Source organism: Haemaphysalis longicornis, unplaced genomic scaffold (assembly GCF_048455015.1).
Source record: "Haemaphysalis longicornis isolate Haplotype H1 unplaced genomic scaffold, Haemaphysalis longicornis Haplotype H1 scaffold_2, whole genome shotgun sequence".
In the NCBI taxonomy this organism is placed as follows: Eukaryota; Metazoa; Arthropoda; class Arachnida; order Ixodida; family Ixodidae; genus Haemaphysalis; species Haemaphysalis longicornis.
Genome location: NW_027526295.1, coordinates 101,024,974 through 101,039,574, shown reverse-complemented (window position 1 = coordinate 101,039,574; position 14,601 = coordinate 101,024,974). Strand labels below are relative to the sequence as shown.

The 14,601-nt window shown below is 48.3% G+C and overlaps 2 protein-coding genes across 2 annotated transcripts in view; one reads left to right on the top strand and one right to left on the bottom strand.

Annotated features, from left to right (window-relative positions):
- Positions 1 to 1,196: 1,196 nt before the first annotated feature.
- On the bottom strand, positions 1,197 to 13,537 carry Raga-b (Ras-related GTP binding A/B). The gene is made up of 7 exons (XM_077698064.1): positions 13,377 to 13,537; positions 11,204 to 11,303; positions 7,961 to 8,091; positions 7,315 to 7,473; positions 3,309 to 3,404; positions 2,362 to 2,692; positions 1,197 to 1,619 (listed from the first exon to the last, which is right to left on the bottom strand). The coding sequence occupies exons 1-7, from the start codon at positions 13,407 to 13,409 to the stop codon at positions 1,519 to 1,521; spliced, it is 951 nt and encodes a 316-aa protein (XP_077554190.1). The 5' UTR covers positions 13,410 to 13,537; the 3' UTR covers positions 1,197 to 1,518.
- Positions 13,538 to 13,714: 177 nt separating this feature from the next.
- LOC144169062 (uncharacterized) overlaps positions 13,715 to 14,601 on the top strand; it is a 138,749-nt gene continuing 137,862 nt past the window's right edge. Inside the window, exon 1 of the mRNA XM_077698062.1 lies at positions 13,715 to 13,811. Within this exon, the coding sequence (XP_077554188.1) occupies positions 13,787 to 13,811 (25 nt within the window). The 5' untranslated portion in view covers positions 13,715 to 13,786. The remainder of the gene's footprint in view (positions 13,812 to 14,601) is intronic.

Here is a 14,601-nt window from a genome sequence, read left to right as displayed (position 1 = left end):
CAATATTTGCTGCATTTGGGCCAGCCCGATGCCGCCTCCACCCCTTAGACCTCTCTGAATGTTAGACGACTTAAGCCGAGTTGTTCTACGTACGGGTATAAACATTTGTGCGACTTTTGCCTCACTCGCTAAGTGAACCAAAATCAGCCTTGCTTGTGGTGACAAATACATCCAAACAAAGGTCGGCCGCCGTCTTCGCAAAGTGCGAAACTGCTCGTCGCATATGATCAACCACATTTTTCTCAATCCTGAAATAAAGTATTCACGTTTGTAGAGTTTGATTTAATTTACTTGAAAGTAAAACGTTCACTGCATCCATGTCTCTGGTGAAACTGGAAAACAGCAGTAGATAGGCAACTGTTATCGTAGTTTAGTGCATCATCTAGTTGTGGAAGCTGACATACACTTTCAGACCAATTTTACGATTCGTTCCTCAATGTGCAGTGAAGTGAAAAATACCGGGCCGATATTCACAAAGCTACTTGCACAAAATGACATAGTAAAAATAGTTTGTGAATTTAAAGGATTGATCTCTCCAACCGTGTGCAGTTTGTTCCCTTCAAAAAAGTGATATTATAGCCAAGGTGCCAGCCAACCAAAGCTGCTTTTCGATATCATGTGAGCAAGCAGCTTTGTAAATCTGGACCAGTGCTTTTTTTACTCGCAATGCCAAGGATTGCTACTCCTGCAGTTATATAATAACACAACAATAACTGTCAGACGGTCTAATTCGTCTTGCTTGACAGCAACACGGTCAGAATTGTGCCTACCTCCATGAGCCTGGGCAAAGTTAGTGGGAGTTCTTCTGTGGATTTAACAATGTGAAACATGACACCACCACGCGTTTGGAGGCTGTCGTGAATGGCCGCAAATACTGGCGCGCCCGCTTCCCATAACATAGCCGGCTGCCGGTAATAGATGCCTACCCCCCCCCCCCCCCCTCCTGTTTCGGTTCTGAAAACAGCAGTCTTCACAAGCCGTGTGCATCGTGCGCGTTCATTTTGCATTTTGCACTCTTTTTATGTGTGCTATTAAATGACATTTTTGTTGCTGAAAATTTGAGTGCAGTTGGCCTGTATGTTTGAGATGTCACGAACAACTTGCACATCAACTACAAATACTGCCAGCCCAATGAAGGCACCACAGCAGCCTGCGAATGGTTTCACAACCTGAAGAGTAATTTGCACTGATGCCTCTCCGAGAGCAACACGTTTATTTCGTTATTTTATACAAAATACGCAACTCTATGCCATGCCAAATTGTACAATTAGGGCCTAAAACAAACAGAGCCGCCAACACTGCCACAACCCTTCCCACACCTCCAAGCCAGAGCAACAAAGGGACTCTCTGTACAGGCCCTGTTAAGGGCTCTCCCACTAGAAACCCCTTGAAGACGGGCTGCGGGAAAGTGAGGGCTGGCAAAAGGGGGCCTAAAGGCGCTGTTACGTTATGGCGGTGTGGGCAGCTCACGCCAGAAACAGTGCAGGCATTCAAGGAAGAGTTAACGGTCCCTAGGAACTACCGCCTTGCGAGCGAGTGCGAACTTGAGCCCTTGGCGCTCTCCAGCTTCTCAAAGTGCTTCCGGGCGTTCTTGATGTTGATCAGGGTGGCCGCTGATGCTGTCGGAAAGAAGTACACACGGGAAATCAACGAGACGGTGAAAGGAAGGTTAATGAACTCTGATACATTAAACTACGCCTTGTTGAAAGTGAGAAATGCTCTGCTATACTCGGTTACAACTTAAGAACGGCACCGAAGTTGCCGCTGTGCCTCATCACCGCAGCCGGATGTCACTCCGCGCAGCACAAGTAGCGCGTTACTGGGAATATTTTGAACATGGCACGAGCCGTTTTTGTATCTTTTTGGACCCAATATGCTTATAAACTACTGCAGCGATGACAAACAGAATACGTGAGACAAGGCAGACGCTATCCCGCATTCGTGGCAGTCTCCTTTCAAAACGCGCGCGCCCGTTGACATCCGGGTCCGTCGCTTAGGCGGAGTGATACCGTACATGAGCTGGTGCCGTTCTTAAGTTGTTCCCGAGTATAGAAAGACATGCTAAATATACCCTTTGCAACAAGTTAGCAAAAGTTGGGCACCCAAAGTACTACACCTTGAGCAATTATGACCACCACCAAATGCACTAGATTCCTCTGCTAGCAGCAGCAGGCTTACCCACAATGCACTGGTGGCGTGCGGCTGGAGGGTAACAAGAAGGGGCTGTTACAACTGGTCTTAGCTACTAGGCCTAACTAGGCCTAAGCGAACCGGTCAACACCCTTTAGCACAGCTGCACACTGCCACATACAGTTGCTCCACTTTCTCACCAAATAAAACGCCCCTCCTGGGTGTACTCACGCATGGCGGGGTCGGCCATGACGACCATGATGTAGGTGTTTGGGGTGAAGAGGTCGATGAAGGCGGCAAAGGAGCCGTTGCGCACCTCCATGCTGTGGAACTGGGCGGCCAGCTTGGAGCAGCTGAGCTTGAACTGCTTGATAATGTTGGAGACCTTCTCGAAGCGGTGCACGTCGTGGTGGGGCCGCCGCTGGCAGTGGCTGATGATGAGGAAGGTGGCGCGCTCGAAGAGCAGCACCTCGCTCGCATCGATGATGTTGGTGAACTGCTGCAGGTTGCTCTCCAGCTGCTGCACATTGGGGATTAGCGTGTACACGATGGACGACCAGGCCTGCGAGGGGTGTGGAGGACACGTCACGGCTCGAGTTGCTCGCTACCCCACAGGACTCACTCAATCAAACTAATCTCAAAGGTGCTTCACAATTTAAACAGGGTGAGGAAGGGGCAAACTTTGGTAACATCTCGAGGGCTTCGTGCACTTAGGGGCGACAACGTGGTGCGATTTTTCTGGGTGACGTGACAAGCATAACTGCATAGTTTACGCAACTCCATAGTTTGGGCAACTGCGACCAGGTGTGGCAAACAACAAAACAAAACGCCTCTCCACTGCTGTCGCTTAATTCTGGGCTGACCTTTCATTACTGCTCTAGCTTCAAAAAACAACAGTCAAACATTAAAAAAAAAACCATGCAATGCCGCAATACACTGGTGACCACATTGCAAGCAAAATCTCTCCCTCTATTTCTGTTACAGACGCGTATTTTCAATGCTGCTTCAAATATGCGTGCTAGGGCCTTGCCTGACACCACACTCAGCTGAAGGCCCTAGCTGCTCCACAAGATGGCTTTTATAAAAACATAGAATCAACAGAGGGGCGAGTTTTGCACCCTGATGTTACAAGAGACCACAAAAGGACCACGACAGATGCCAGGCGTGGTAGGCCATACCTTGTAGAGTGTTTCGTCCCAAATCGAAGTCTTGAAGCACACGCACTCTAAAGGCTTGGACAACCGGTTCAGGTCCTCTTGCCGCAACTGGAATATCTGCAGGAAGGAAGGTACGTCCACCAGTTTAGAAGCTGCATGCTGCCTCACAAGAGGGGCCACATGATAGCCCCGAGAACCAAGCAGCACTTTACAGCTGGGTCCCGTTAATTCGACCCTTTTTAATTCTGGTCGACTACAACTTGATTCAATCAAGAGTTAAGCAAGGCATAAAGCTGCGTGCTTCAACTTTACTGAGTTTTATTTTCCACTTAAAGGGACACTGAAGTGATATGTAAACATTGCGGGATTACTAGCGCAAATTGTAGTCCGGAGTCCCCAGGCCATGTTTCGACCACTCTAGGCGCGTTTACGCGATTTTATTTAGTAGAAAAACTAATTCGAAAATGCTGTCCTCCTCTCTTTACGCTCGCCCATTTTCTGTGGCGTTTTCGTGTGACGTCAGGAGGGGATGAGCTGGCAATTGGCTGCGCCTGCGCCACGGCTGCGCTACTGCACGGCTCCCCGGCCGACAGAGTCAGTCGGCCCAGCGTTTCGTCCGCCGGCAGGTCGTCGCAATCAAGGAGGTTAAAAAAAAATTGCTTGGTCGCAATTCGTTCGCTTAGTTGAAACAAAGCCAGGACACGTTTGTGAATGGAAGAATGTGCCTTTCTTTACTTGGTTTGTTTGTACACTGTATCTAGCTCCAAGTCAAGTTCGCTTCACACAACTGCTGCACAAGCGCACATGCGACGCTTCGCTGACTGGTACACCAGTAGGAAAATATAAGGCCTCTTGAAGGCGGGAGAAGAGTCAGCGAAGTCAATGTAGGTACTAAGGAAATAAAATCAACTGATATTTTTACCGTACAGCGTAAAACTAGGGCGCGGGAAGCACTTTTTTGCGCTGGGCGAACAAGCACCGCGGTCAGCAGCACGACTACGCATCTGCGAACGCTTTTCCGTCTACGAAATGCAATTGCTAGACGTGAGCTACTGTGGAAACTCGGGCGACGCTTACTGCATGATCGCAGTACAACAAATAGTCACCTAAGCTGCTTGAAATGCCAAAACTAAATAAAAGTGTAAACCGGTTGTACAATATATACCCTATATTAGCAAGGCCTTCGCATCCCTCTCCATGGCTCAGTAGTCTGGGGCGCTGGGTATGTCACCGCAAATGTTTTGCAAGTCACGAGTTCGAATCCCCGCGGGTACGTGCTTTTTTTTTTTTTTTGTAAGTTAACTTTTTTGTTTTCCGCCGATGTTTTCTATATTGAGTTCACCTTCTTTTGGGCCGCAACGTTCATGGCTACACGAACTAGTTCACAAAACGCGCGCAGGCTGGCACATGCATGGCGCGCTAGCGAGTTCTCGTTGGCGTGCTGTTGCCATAAGCACCGACTGCTTGCAGGCAGTGGGCACAGGCGAGAATGAACAGACCCTTGGCCTGGTGCGAACACGCTTTTTACGATACAGGCATGAGGGAGGCACGCTCCAATTATGGGGGAAAAGCGCATGACATTTGGGCGTCTACGGGTACGCGGAGGGCGTTCATGCACTGCGTAGGTTTCGGCTAGTGAATGCTACGATTCCAAGCCGTCCTAGGAGGCTTATCTTTATGCATTTTTACAGCTGACAACATGGCAGAAGCGCGGTACGATGATTACTGAGTCATTGAGAATGCCCATCCAACAACGCCACCGGTTGTGTTTTACAGAACCGAAACCGAAACTTGTTTGGTTGCTCACCTTGGGCATCGTCCAATCACGGTGCCCGCTCCTCCTAACGTCACAGCTTTAGTTGGTGCGGCCGCCGCAAACCGCGCATGGTAGTTTTTCTTCTTTAGCGCTTCGTAAAATAATTACCGATTTGTCAATCGTAAAAACGATGAAAAGTGTGCTACTTTGAGCCAGTCTACACAGTGCAAGCAAAAACGGGAGCTTGACAAATTCACTTCAGTGTCCCTTTAACTCGGCCAATCGAATGAACCAGGGTCGACTGTTGAGACATTTTTCCAGGAGCCCGAGATTATTGGATCAGCTAATCAAGGACTAATCAAGGACTTACGCCAGTGCTTACAAAAGGAGTCTCACTCCAGCAGCTTGGCACTGATGAGGCTGGCGCACAAGCACCTTACTATACTTTCAGGCCAGTTTGTAAATTATTTCGAATAAAATGATAGAATTCTCAACCGAGAATTCAGGAATTCTCAACCGAGAATTCCTGAATTCTCAACCAAGGAAGAATGACAAGCGACTGGAGTTCCCGATAATTGTGATTTGGCCAGCATCCTGCTGTTACAGGATCCACACAGAGACTGCACCACACCTCTAATCTGTGTTTGTGTCAAACAACACCACCCGATGCACGACACGTGGCTAGGTGACATCTTTGGCGAGTGCGGTGAAATGCCCCTCCATGTTGCCCCCCCACGTTGCCTCCCTCCCTTTGTTCATGATTGCCTAATTCCCCCTGTCAAATGTGCCTATTCAAGTGCACTTCCACAGAGTGCACTCGGCTAAAATGTCACTTGGGAGCAGCTAAACACCAAATGCGAATGACACTTTCCACGGAACGCACTTTAAGCTGAGTGTGTTCCCCAAACACACTTTACCAAGGCCGGCTCGCCGAATGAGTAGTCTCATCAGCGGGAATTCGCAAATAGGAAAAAATAACATAAAACAGCGAGTGTTTAGATGATAATAGGTAATGTTAAATGTTATAGATACATTTTGGATTTATTTCTGCAAAACGAGAAGCAGTGACGAAAAACAATAAAATAAGCTCCCTCTCGTACTCTCAAACGACGGGCCAACGCCGCCTGGTGGGGTGTTGCCAGCCGTTCTCTGCGGCGTTCGCGTACGTGGATTCTTGTGGACTTGTGGTTGTATTCCTGTTTCAGCCTTCTCTGCTTTATTCCATGCTTTCAGAAAATTTCCCCCAAGTGATAATGCTACTGCGATTCGCTTCGCAGTGAATAACAATGACGATATCAGCGCCGGTGTTCAGTCGCCGTCGCGACCCCATTTTTTGTGGACTTGCGCGAGGTGACAATTGTGATTTTGAACAATGCAAACACAACGATATGCTTGCATTGTTTCTCGCATGATAAAGAAGGGGAATTTTAAGTAACTGTATGGAATATTTACACTGGCCATTGTCACTGACATCAAGGCCAAGGGCACTTTGTTTCGTTGTTAGGAGCACGCAGCCAAAGTGTCATTTGGGAAGTCTGAGTGCATTCGGAGTACCATATTTACCCGATTCTAACGCACCCCCGATTCTAACGCACCCCCGATTTTAACGCGCCCCCGATTTTCCTGGCAAAAAAAAAAACGAAAAAACTTGCACCTCCAATTGTAACGCGCACGGGACTTTGTGACCCAGACAAACGAATGCGAGAGAAACGGGCAATTTATTTCCCGAAGTAATCTCACTCATCTCACTCCTCGTCACTCTCCGCTGACCACAACATCTTGGCCTCGGTGCCTTCAAGCACGTTCGCGATGCCACACTTCTGAACGAACCATGGTCGATGGGATCGTGGCCCACGCCTCGCACGCCCATCCCGAGAGTTTCTCCAGAGGTGCACGCTTCAGCCGACCGCTCGTTTTGAACGCGTGGGAGCTGCTGCTGCCATTGCTGTTATCAAGCGCGCAAGTGGAACCATTTGACAATTTGTGTGAAAGCCGATAGAAAAGGCGCGCTTGCTGCGTCCGAAAAATCGTAGCTAAAAGCTTTGGCACCATCTTGAGATGGCGATGGGTGGTACGAAATTTCTGCTGTTTCGGCCGTTTCAGTTTTGTATCCGATTCTAGCGCGCATGCGAGTTTTCGGCCTATTTTTTTGGAAAAAAAGTGCGTGGTAGAATCGGGTAAATACAGTAAGTGCCCTTAAAAAGGTACATTTGACAGGGGAATAACCTAAACAAAACGAATCCGGTGTGTGTGCTGGAGTGCAGCGCTCACCCTCTCCCTCTGCTCCTCGGGCACGAGGTCCATCTTGTGGACGAGGCAGAAGATCTTGGCCTCGGCCGAGTTCTGCAGGATGGCCTCCAGGCAGGACTGGTAGTAGTGCAGGTCCTTCTCCAGCTCACGGGACTCCACGTCAAACACGTAGATCAGCACCTGCAGTGTCATCCACACAGAGGGGGGGAAGGGAAAGAGAACTCTACTTTGCAGCAGTTTCGAAAATGCCTCCGAGGAAGGTAGCTCAGTCTCCATCGGAGGAGTGCAAATGCTGCGAATGCAGGCGTGAAGCCATTTGTGAACAGCACCGTGGCGTAGAGCGCGAGCACAAAGGCAGTAACAGAACACAGAGGATAAGCTGAGAGTGTGAACACATTAAAATGATGATAACATGGGAAGCCCAAGAATTAGAGCAACAGCAAAAGTCCACTAACACTGGACAAACACCAACTAAAGCGGCATTGGTCAACGGCTTCCACGGAACTCACAATGTGTTTCACAACATTTGTTGGTAATTTTCTTTCCTTCCCCCCTCCAATTTAGCAAGCCACTGCGCCGAGAATCCTCGCCCCAGTCACGTTCACGTAACAGTGCCTGCAAACGCAACTCGAGCGCAATGCCGGGGGCGGAGCGAGCGCTGCCTGACCTCCACGTTGCGGAAGATGGTGTCCTTCTGGCTGGCGAAGTAGTTCTCCATGAAGGCCTCCTGGCCCCCACAGTCCCACAGGTTCAGCACCAGGTTGCCTAGGAAGCGCACGTGCGAGTGCTCCACGTCGACTGAAACAAGGGAGAAGGTCGGTTGCAGCGTTAGGCAAAGGCTCATGCCGTCAAAAAAGGCTTCTAGGCTTGGGCAAAGGAACGGGAAGAGGAAACGTGACGAAGTGTAAGTCATCCACACAGCAACCTGACTGATGATGCAGCCATGTCAGGCATGAATAGACTAAAGCCCTCCTTACTGCTCTCGTCTGCCTCCCAGGTTAAGTAGCGCCAACCAGACCTCCCCCTCTCCTTTTCTCCGAGCTACGAAAGCGGATGTTTTGTTACCGGAATTCCTGCCACCGGCTCCATGACCGCGCTCTCGCAGCCTGCTGGTGCACGCACTGGATGGAGCTGCACGGTTATTTTGCTTCCCAAGCTATGTCTGAGCCCCTCCCATACGGCTTTCGTGCCTGCAGCACAGTGAACATGATCGAGGGTTTCATCCTTTTCCTAGTTTTCTTCGAGCTACTGAAGCAGAAATGCCGCCATTTGACGCTGTATGCTCAGCCCCCCCCCCCCCCCCATTGCTACAACACCCGCCGCGGTGGCTCAGTGGCTAAGGCGTTGCGCTGCTGAGCACGAGGTCGCGGGTTCGATTCCCAGCCGCGGCGGCCGCTTTTCTGATGGAGGCGAAAAGCAAAAACGCCCGTGTGTACGAGATTTCAGCGCACGTTAAAGATCCCCAGGTGGTCAAAATTAATCCGGAGCCCTCCACTACGGCGCACCTCATCGCCTGCGCTGCGTCGGCGCGTTAAACCCTACAATCAATAAAATCAATCAATCAATCCCCATTGCTACTGCAGCTGTATCATTGCAGTGCACGCAATGATACGGCTGCACCATGATGCGGTGCACCAGTGCACGCATTGTTACTTTGCAGCACAAAAAGTGGGCATAGCGAGCTAAACGGTGTTTGGAAAGTGTGTATAAGTGTGCAGGTACTTATCACCAATGAGCACTTTCGTCGAACACAACAAAAAAATGGAAGGTGGAGATGGAAGAAAAGAGGCTTTATGAATCCAGTGCTAGGCAGCAGCACTCTTCAAAGGACGCCAATAATTAAAAAAAGCGGCCATGGATGTGACGGAAAGGCTTTGCAATAGACGTTTGCAGGGATAGATGCACTAGGCAAGAGCCAAAAAGGTCTAAGGCAGTAATGGGTGTTTCGTTCTTTAAAACAAACTGCCTGTTTCTGTGGAATAACTTCAGTTAGTTGATGGAAAAATGCGCACTTGACATTGTGTGCCGTAACCTGGTGCTGCATTGGAACTGGCAAGTAAATCTTAAACCAGGCATAATCTACTCAGCACACAAAAAAAGGTAGCACACACCAATGCTTCACCTCACCTGTACCTGCAACCAGGACAGGGATTGGATAAACAAATGACTGCGAGAACGACAACCGGCTGTAACATTCCACAGATCGTAACATTCGATAAAAGGAGCCCCCCCCCCCCCCCCCCCAATTTTTTTTAAGGCTTGAAGAATACGCAGCAGTGTAAGTGTAATCACAGAAAACATGAAACAGTTGCCAACCACAAGCTAGGTCCCACACGTGAGAAATTATTTAAAACTGTTCAACAACTTAAAATGCACATGTCCACCAGTGCTGTCGTGCAAAAGTGAACTTGTCAGTCTTTTTTTATAACCAATTGGTTGCGCACTGCCAAAAGCATTCTAATAAGGCCTGATTTGCAACCAGCCTCAAATTTTCACACTGTTCTTTTTAAATCAGTAAACGTGGTTTTATTCTCTTTGTGCCGTTGGCCAATTTAAGAGCCATTTTGCTGTTTCAGACATTGGATGGCTGCTGTTCGGCTCAAAAGGCCATTTAATGCTTTTCCATTAGGTTACATCCTCCATGGGTTGCACTCACTAAGGAATGCAGACGTGGGCCTCACAATCAGTATACTATATCATAACCCAAAGTAGTTTCTAAAGCCTAAAAAAGAACATTTACGAGTGTAAAACAAAGTACAGCAGGCAGTCCCATCCCAAAAAGAAGTTCAAGACAACATTCGTAAACCATTGTAGAAACAATGTACAAGCAGTACCAACGGAAATTCCTCGACACACGGCAACCACCCAAAATGTGCGCAAACATCTGTGTATGACTAAGGGAGGCCACCCATCCCCACAGGCAGACGTTTCCTGTCGGCCTCAATCTTTTTAGTTTATCCTATCACAACAAGCAGTGCCAGGAGATAGCGCCTGCGACAACAAGAACCTGTTAGCAGATTGTCTTGAGATATTTCGCCGCACACTGCTAGCAGCTGAACGCTCGAGCAGAATGACGTGTTCCCTTGTGTAGCAGTGCAGAAAGCGCGAGGCGCCTGCCAACAAGGCACTTCTCATTCATGCCTACATTCACAGCAGCAGTAATGCAACTGCCCGTGCAAGAACACCTAACACCTCCTCAACACCAAGAATTTCTCGAGGCACTTAAGTCTGCCTAGGCACACTGAATGCAAACGCCATATGGCTTTCCCTAGCGACAATTATCGAAGACTTGCTTCGACATTGTGTTTTCATCTCTCTTCGCATTTAACAATGCACCTGCTCTACTCACTCACCATCATGCAGTGCACACTAACTCTTGTTCTACCGCTGGCAACACGATGAAGTCATGTGGTGGTAACGCACTGCGCTCTTGCTCTGGGGACCTGAACTGCGATAAACACACGTGTTTTTAGGGGCGAAGCGGCTGCTGGCGTTTCCTGTCGTCGTCGTAATTGTAGCCTCGTATAGTCATGGTACTAAAACATCGGGAAACTCGTTCACACCTCGCGCTGAAACACTTCGCAATGCGTACTAAAAAAACACCAGGACACTCATTCACGCTTTGCGCTAGAACGCTCGTGCTTCAAAAATGCAAAACTTTTACAGCAACGCTGCATACCCCTCAATGGTTTCATCTCCGTTGGCAAGAACAACATGCTGCCAAGAATACACTATACAATGCATGCTTCGCCCCTCCCCAGGTTTCACGTTAGTGGAGATGGCCCGGGATTTTTTTTATTTACTCTTTAAAGCGGGAGCCGTTATCTGCACAGGGCAGCAACAATGCCAGTTATTCACGGAATGGGTTCACTTAAGGCAGGCCTTCGCCTTAAACGCTGTTAGTACTCACTCGTGGCCCCAAGTCTCCGTGTGTCCCTCGCTATGTAGTTGGCAAATATGATGGACCGCATGCTTGTCTTGCCCGAACCACTCTTGCCCATGAGAAGCACCTGCACAGAAAGAGAAGGAAGGAGCATGCGCGATGCTGCTGAGCAAATCACCAAAGCAGTGTTTCAAAACCCATCAGCCCATTTTCATTGCATATGCCAGCATGAAAAATGGCAGCCCCCAAGAGCTTTGTTTCAACTGGTAACATTCTTCCTAACCGAAACCCTGTGTGATGCTTCAAACATGGACTGCACACGAAGCTCAAACGATTTTTTTTTTTTTTTTTTTTTTTCGTTACTGACATTTTCGGACTTCTACAGAAAATATTGACATTTATGAGCATGCTCTGAGCACCACTATAACGGTGTTTCATAGTGCCTGCACCAAGATAATTTTATTTCATGCCGAAACCCGAGTGTTGTAAGCTTAACACTTGTGAGAAGTGCTCAATGTGACACACTGAACTGTTTCACAGTGACCAAAGCAGGTTACGTGAATAAAGATATACAGTAAAATTTTATCAGACTTCGTGAAAACACGAGCTAATGATTTGTTTCCCATGAAGCTTCGCTGTCCACAACAGCACACTTTAAAGCAACCAACTTAACTTGCATGTTTAACTTGGATCACAAACATTTACCTATCCCTACTTGATTTCATTGATTGTAGGGCTTAACACGCCGACGCAACACAGGCGATGAGACGCGCCGTAGTGGAGGGCTCCGGATTAATTTTGACCCCCTGGGGATCTTTAACGGTCGCCGAAATCTCGAACACCCTGGCGTTATTGCTTTTCACCTCCATCAGAAAAGCGGCCGCCGTGGCTGCGAATCGAACCCGCGACCTCATGCTCAGCAGCACAACGCCTTAGCCACTGAGCCACCGCGGCGGGTTACCTGTCCCTACTTGCATGACCTTGCAGGTTCCTGATATTTTAACACAATGAAAAAGGCAGCTACCTTGCCCTTCACTTTATGCGTCCAGCAGAATGGTATTAGCAAACAAATAGCGTATGTCCACGCCTTGCCGCAACTTCTCTGGCACTACAGACTACTGGGAGACGCAAAACACTTTCCCAACATCAACCGCATTCTATTTGAAGTCTAGTTGTCGTGGTATCTCCCATTCTAAACACAAACAGGAGACTACACATTACATGCTTTGGCTGAAACCATGGTTACATAACAAATCCCATGCACTAGCTACTACAGGCAAGCACGAGCTGGCCACAGTGAAGTCAGCACGAATCCCACCACTTGCCATAAAACATTATTTTTGGCAAGAAAAAACACGGAAGCTAGATTTTGCCCCCCCCCAAATAGTGCATATGACGTGTACTTTTTTAAAGAGGTTTTCCACTTAGCGGTGTTTTGCGGCATGAAGGGAAAGCACCCACCGTTATCATATTCATTCCAGAAAAAAATTGACCAAATTTCTCACTCTGTCACTCCAACCCTTCTTGTAGCTGTAATTTTCCCTGCAATAAGTACTTGAACAAGCTGTTCGCACAATAAGTGCGTCAAATTTAACTACGGCTATGAACAGCTATAGCTTCATATAGCGCTCTCCCCTTCCACATTCTCCGCTTTCTGAATTTCATTTAACGAGGTGACAGATTTTCGTCCATAATTTATCACCACGTATGCCTCGGGAAGGCACTTGTCGTCAAAAAAAAGAAAAACTGCTTTTAGTAGCCACCTGCGTACGTCGTCATAACAGCAATCGCTTTTAGAAGTAAATTGAAACGAAACCAACAAATATGCCGTTTAACACTGCGCCTTCAAGCGTTAAAGCTTTCACGTCTGCTGGGAAAACGTGGAAACAAAATCCCGACGGGTGCTATGAAACTGGACAGAAACAGGCGCATCCGAGATTGCTACTATCCGAAAGGCGTGTCTTCGTGCTCACGTGCGCCGGAATTGCGGCTTGTCAACTGCCAAAGTACACCTGCTGAAAGTCCACCACCCCTGTGGCCTGAGGAACAAGCTCGCAACTACAACAGCACCGTTAAACGCTGCCGCAACCACCGATTGTACCATCGAGCGAGCTGCCGCCGAAAGATCGACGTGTTTTCTTCGCACGTAAAAAACAGGAGAAACTTTTCACGGCGAAGGATACGTAGATGAAATTGGCACCTTTTTCTTCATGGCGCTGGATCTGTTTTGCATCCGAGTCCTGCGCAATTCCTTGGCCGAAAAAACAGCGCCGAAAACGCCGAATTTTTAGTTTGTAGATCAGTCCGTATCGAGCAGCTGGATGGAGCTTGTCTTGTGACTGACAGACAAACTGGAAACCGCCCCCTAGCGATGAATGTGAGTGACAAAAATAGTTTTGATTTTACAGTCTTCGCGCATTTACCAACTATGTCTTCCCAATAAAAATTTTATTGTTTTTCCGATATACTAAAGTTATTGCTTTAGAGCATGCATTCGTAATTGTTGTAGGGTGTACATTAGTGGGCTTGGTGTTGAGAGTAAGGGCTAGTATAAAAGCGCTCGGGGCCAGCGCTCGAGGCTAAGCCGGCTAGGCGTCTTCTGCTTCTACCATGGCGACAGGACTCGATACTCCTCGTGAGTGCCAATTCCATTTTACTGCCTTTATTCCAGGAACCAGGATATTTGCATTGGAACATGAGCCGGGAAAAGACCAACTTTTTTTTCGGGTCTCCAAGAATTTTTTATTCCGTTTCTCACCGGCTTTCTTTTAACCGCGGACCGCAAAGTGCGCCGACGCGCACGTCCGGCACAGCGCTATGACAGCGCGCTCGCGCTTGAATCATGCCGGGAGCTGTCATCGGCGCGCGCGAGCCGCCGCTCCTTGCATTAACTGCGCGTTGTTGTGCAGTGTTACAATGAAAAATCTGCGGAGTCTTGTCGGAAGGTATCTGCGCCTGCTCATCGAGTTTTCCCAGATGCGTGTGATGGGTTTGTCGTTTCGGTTTAGGTATGTAAATAGGCGCGTCGTCACCGGACGTGCGCTCAGAGGTGTCTTGCGACGTAAACTCCACACGAACACGGTTGCAACTGCTGACGATCAGAACAGAAAAAAAAAAAAGGTGCTAAACTTTCCAGCTCTGCAAGCCGATGTCGGATACCTGAAATGTGTGGAAACTTGCGACCTGTGATATTAGCTTTCTCTACCCAGAGTTGGTTATTTTCTATTTTCGCAAAACCTTGTTGTATGGCAGTTTTGCAGCCTTGTGCGAATTGATTTTTTGAATATCTCGTATCGTGTAGTGCAAATGAATGCACGAGGCATTATTAAATGTCGGGTCTCATACCGTAAAAAAAAAAATACAAGGGAATCGTTTGCAAGCGGGAGGGGGAAATAATCCGTGCAGCTACCGCACAAGCTCGGCAA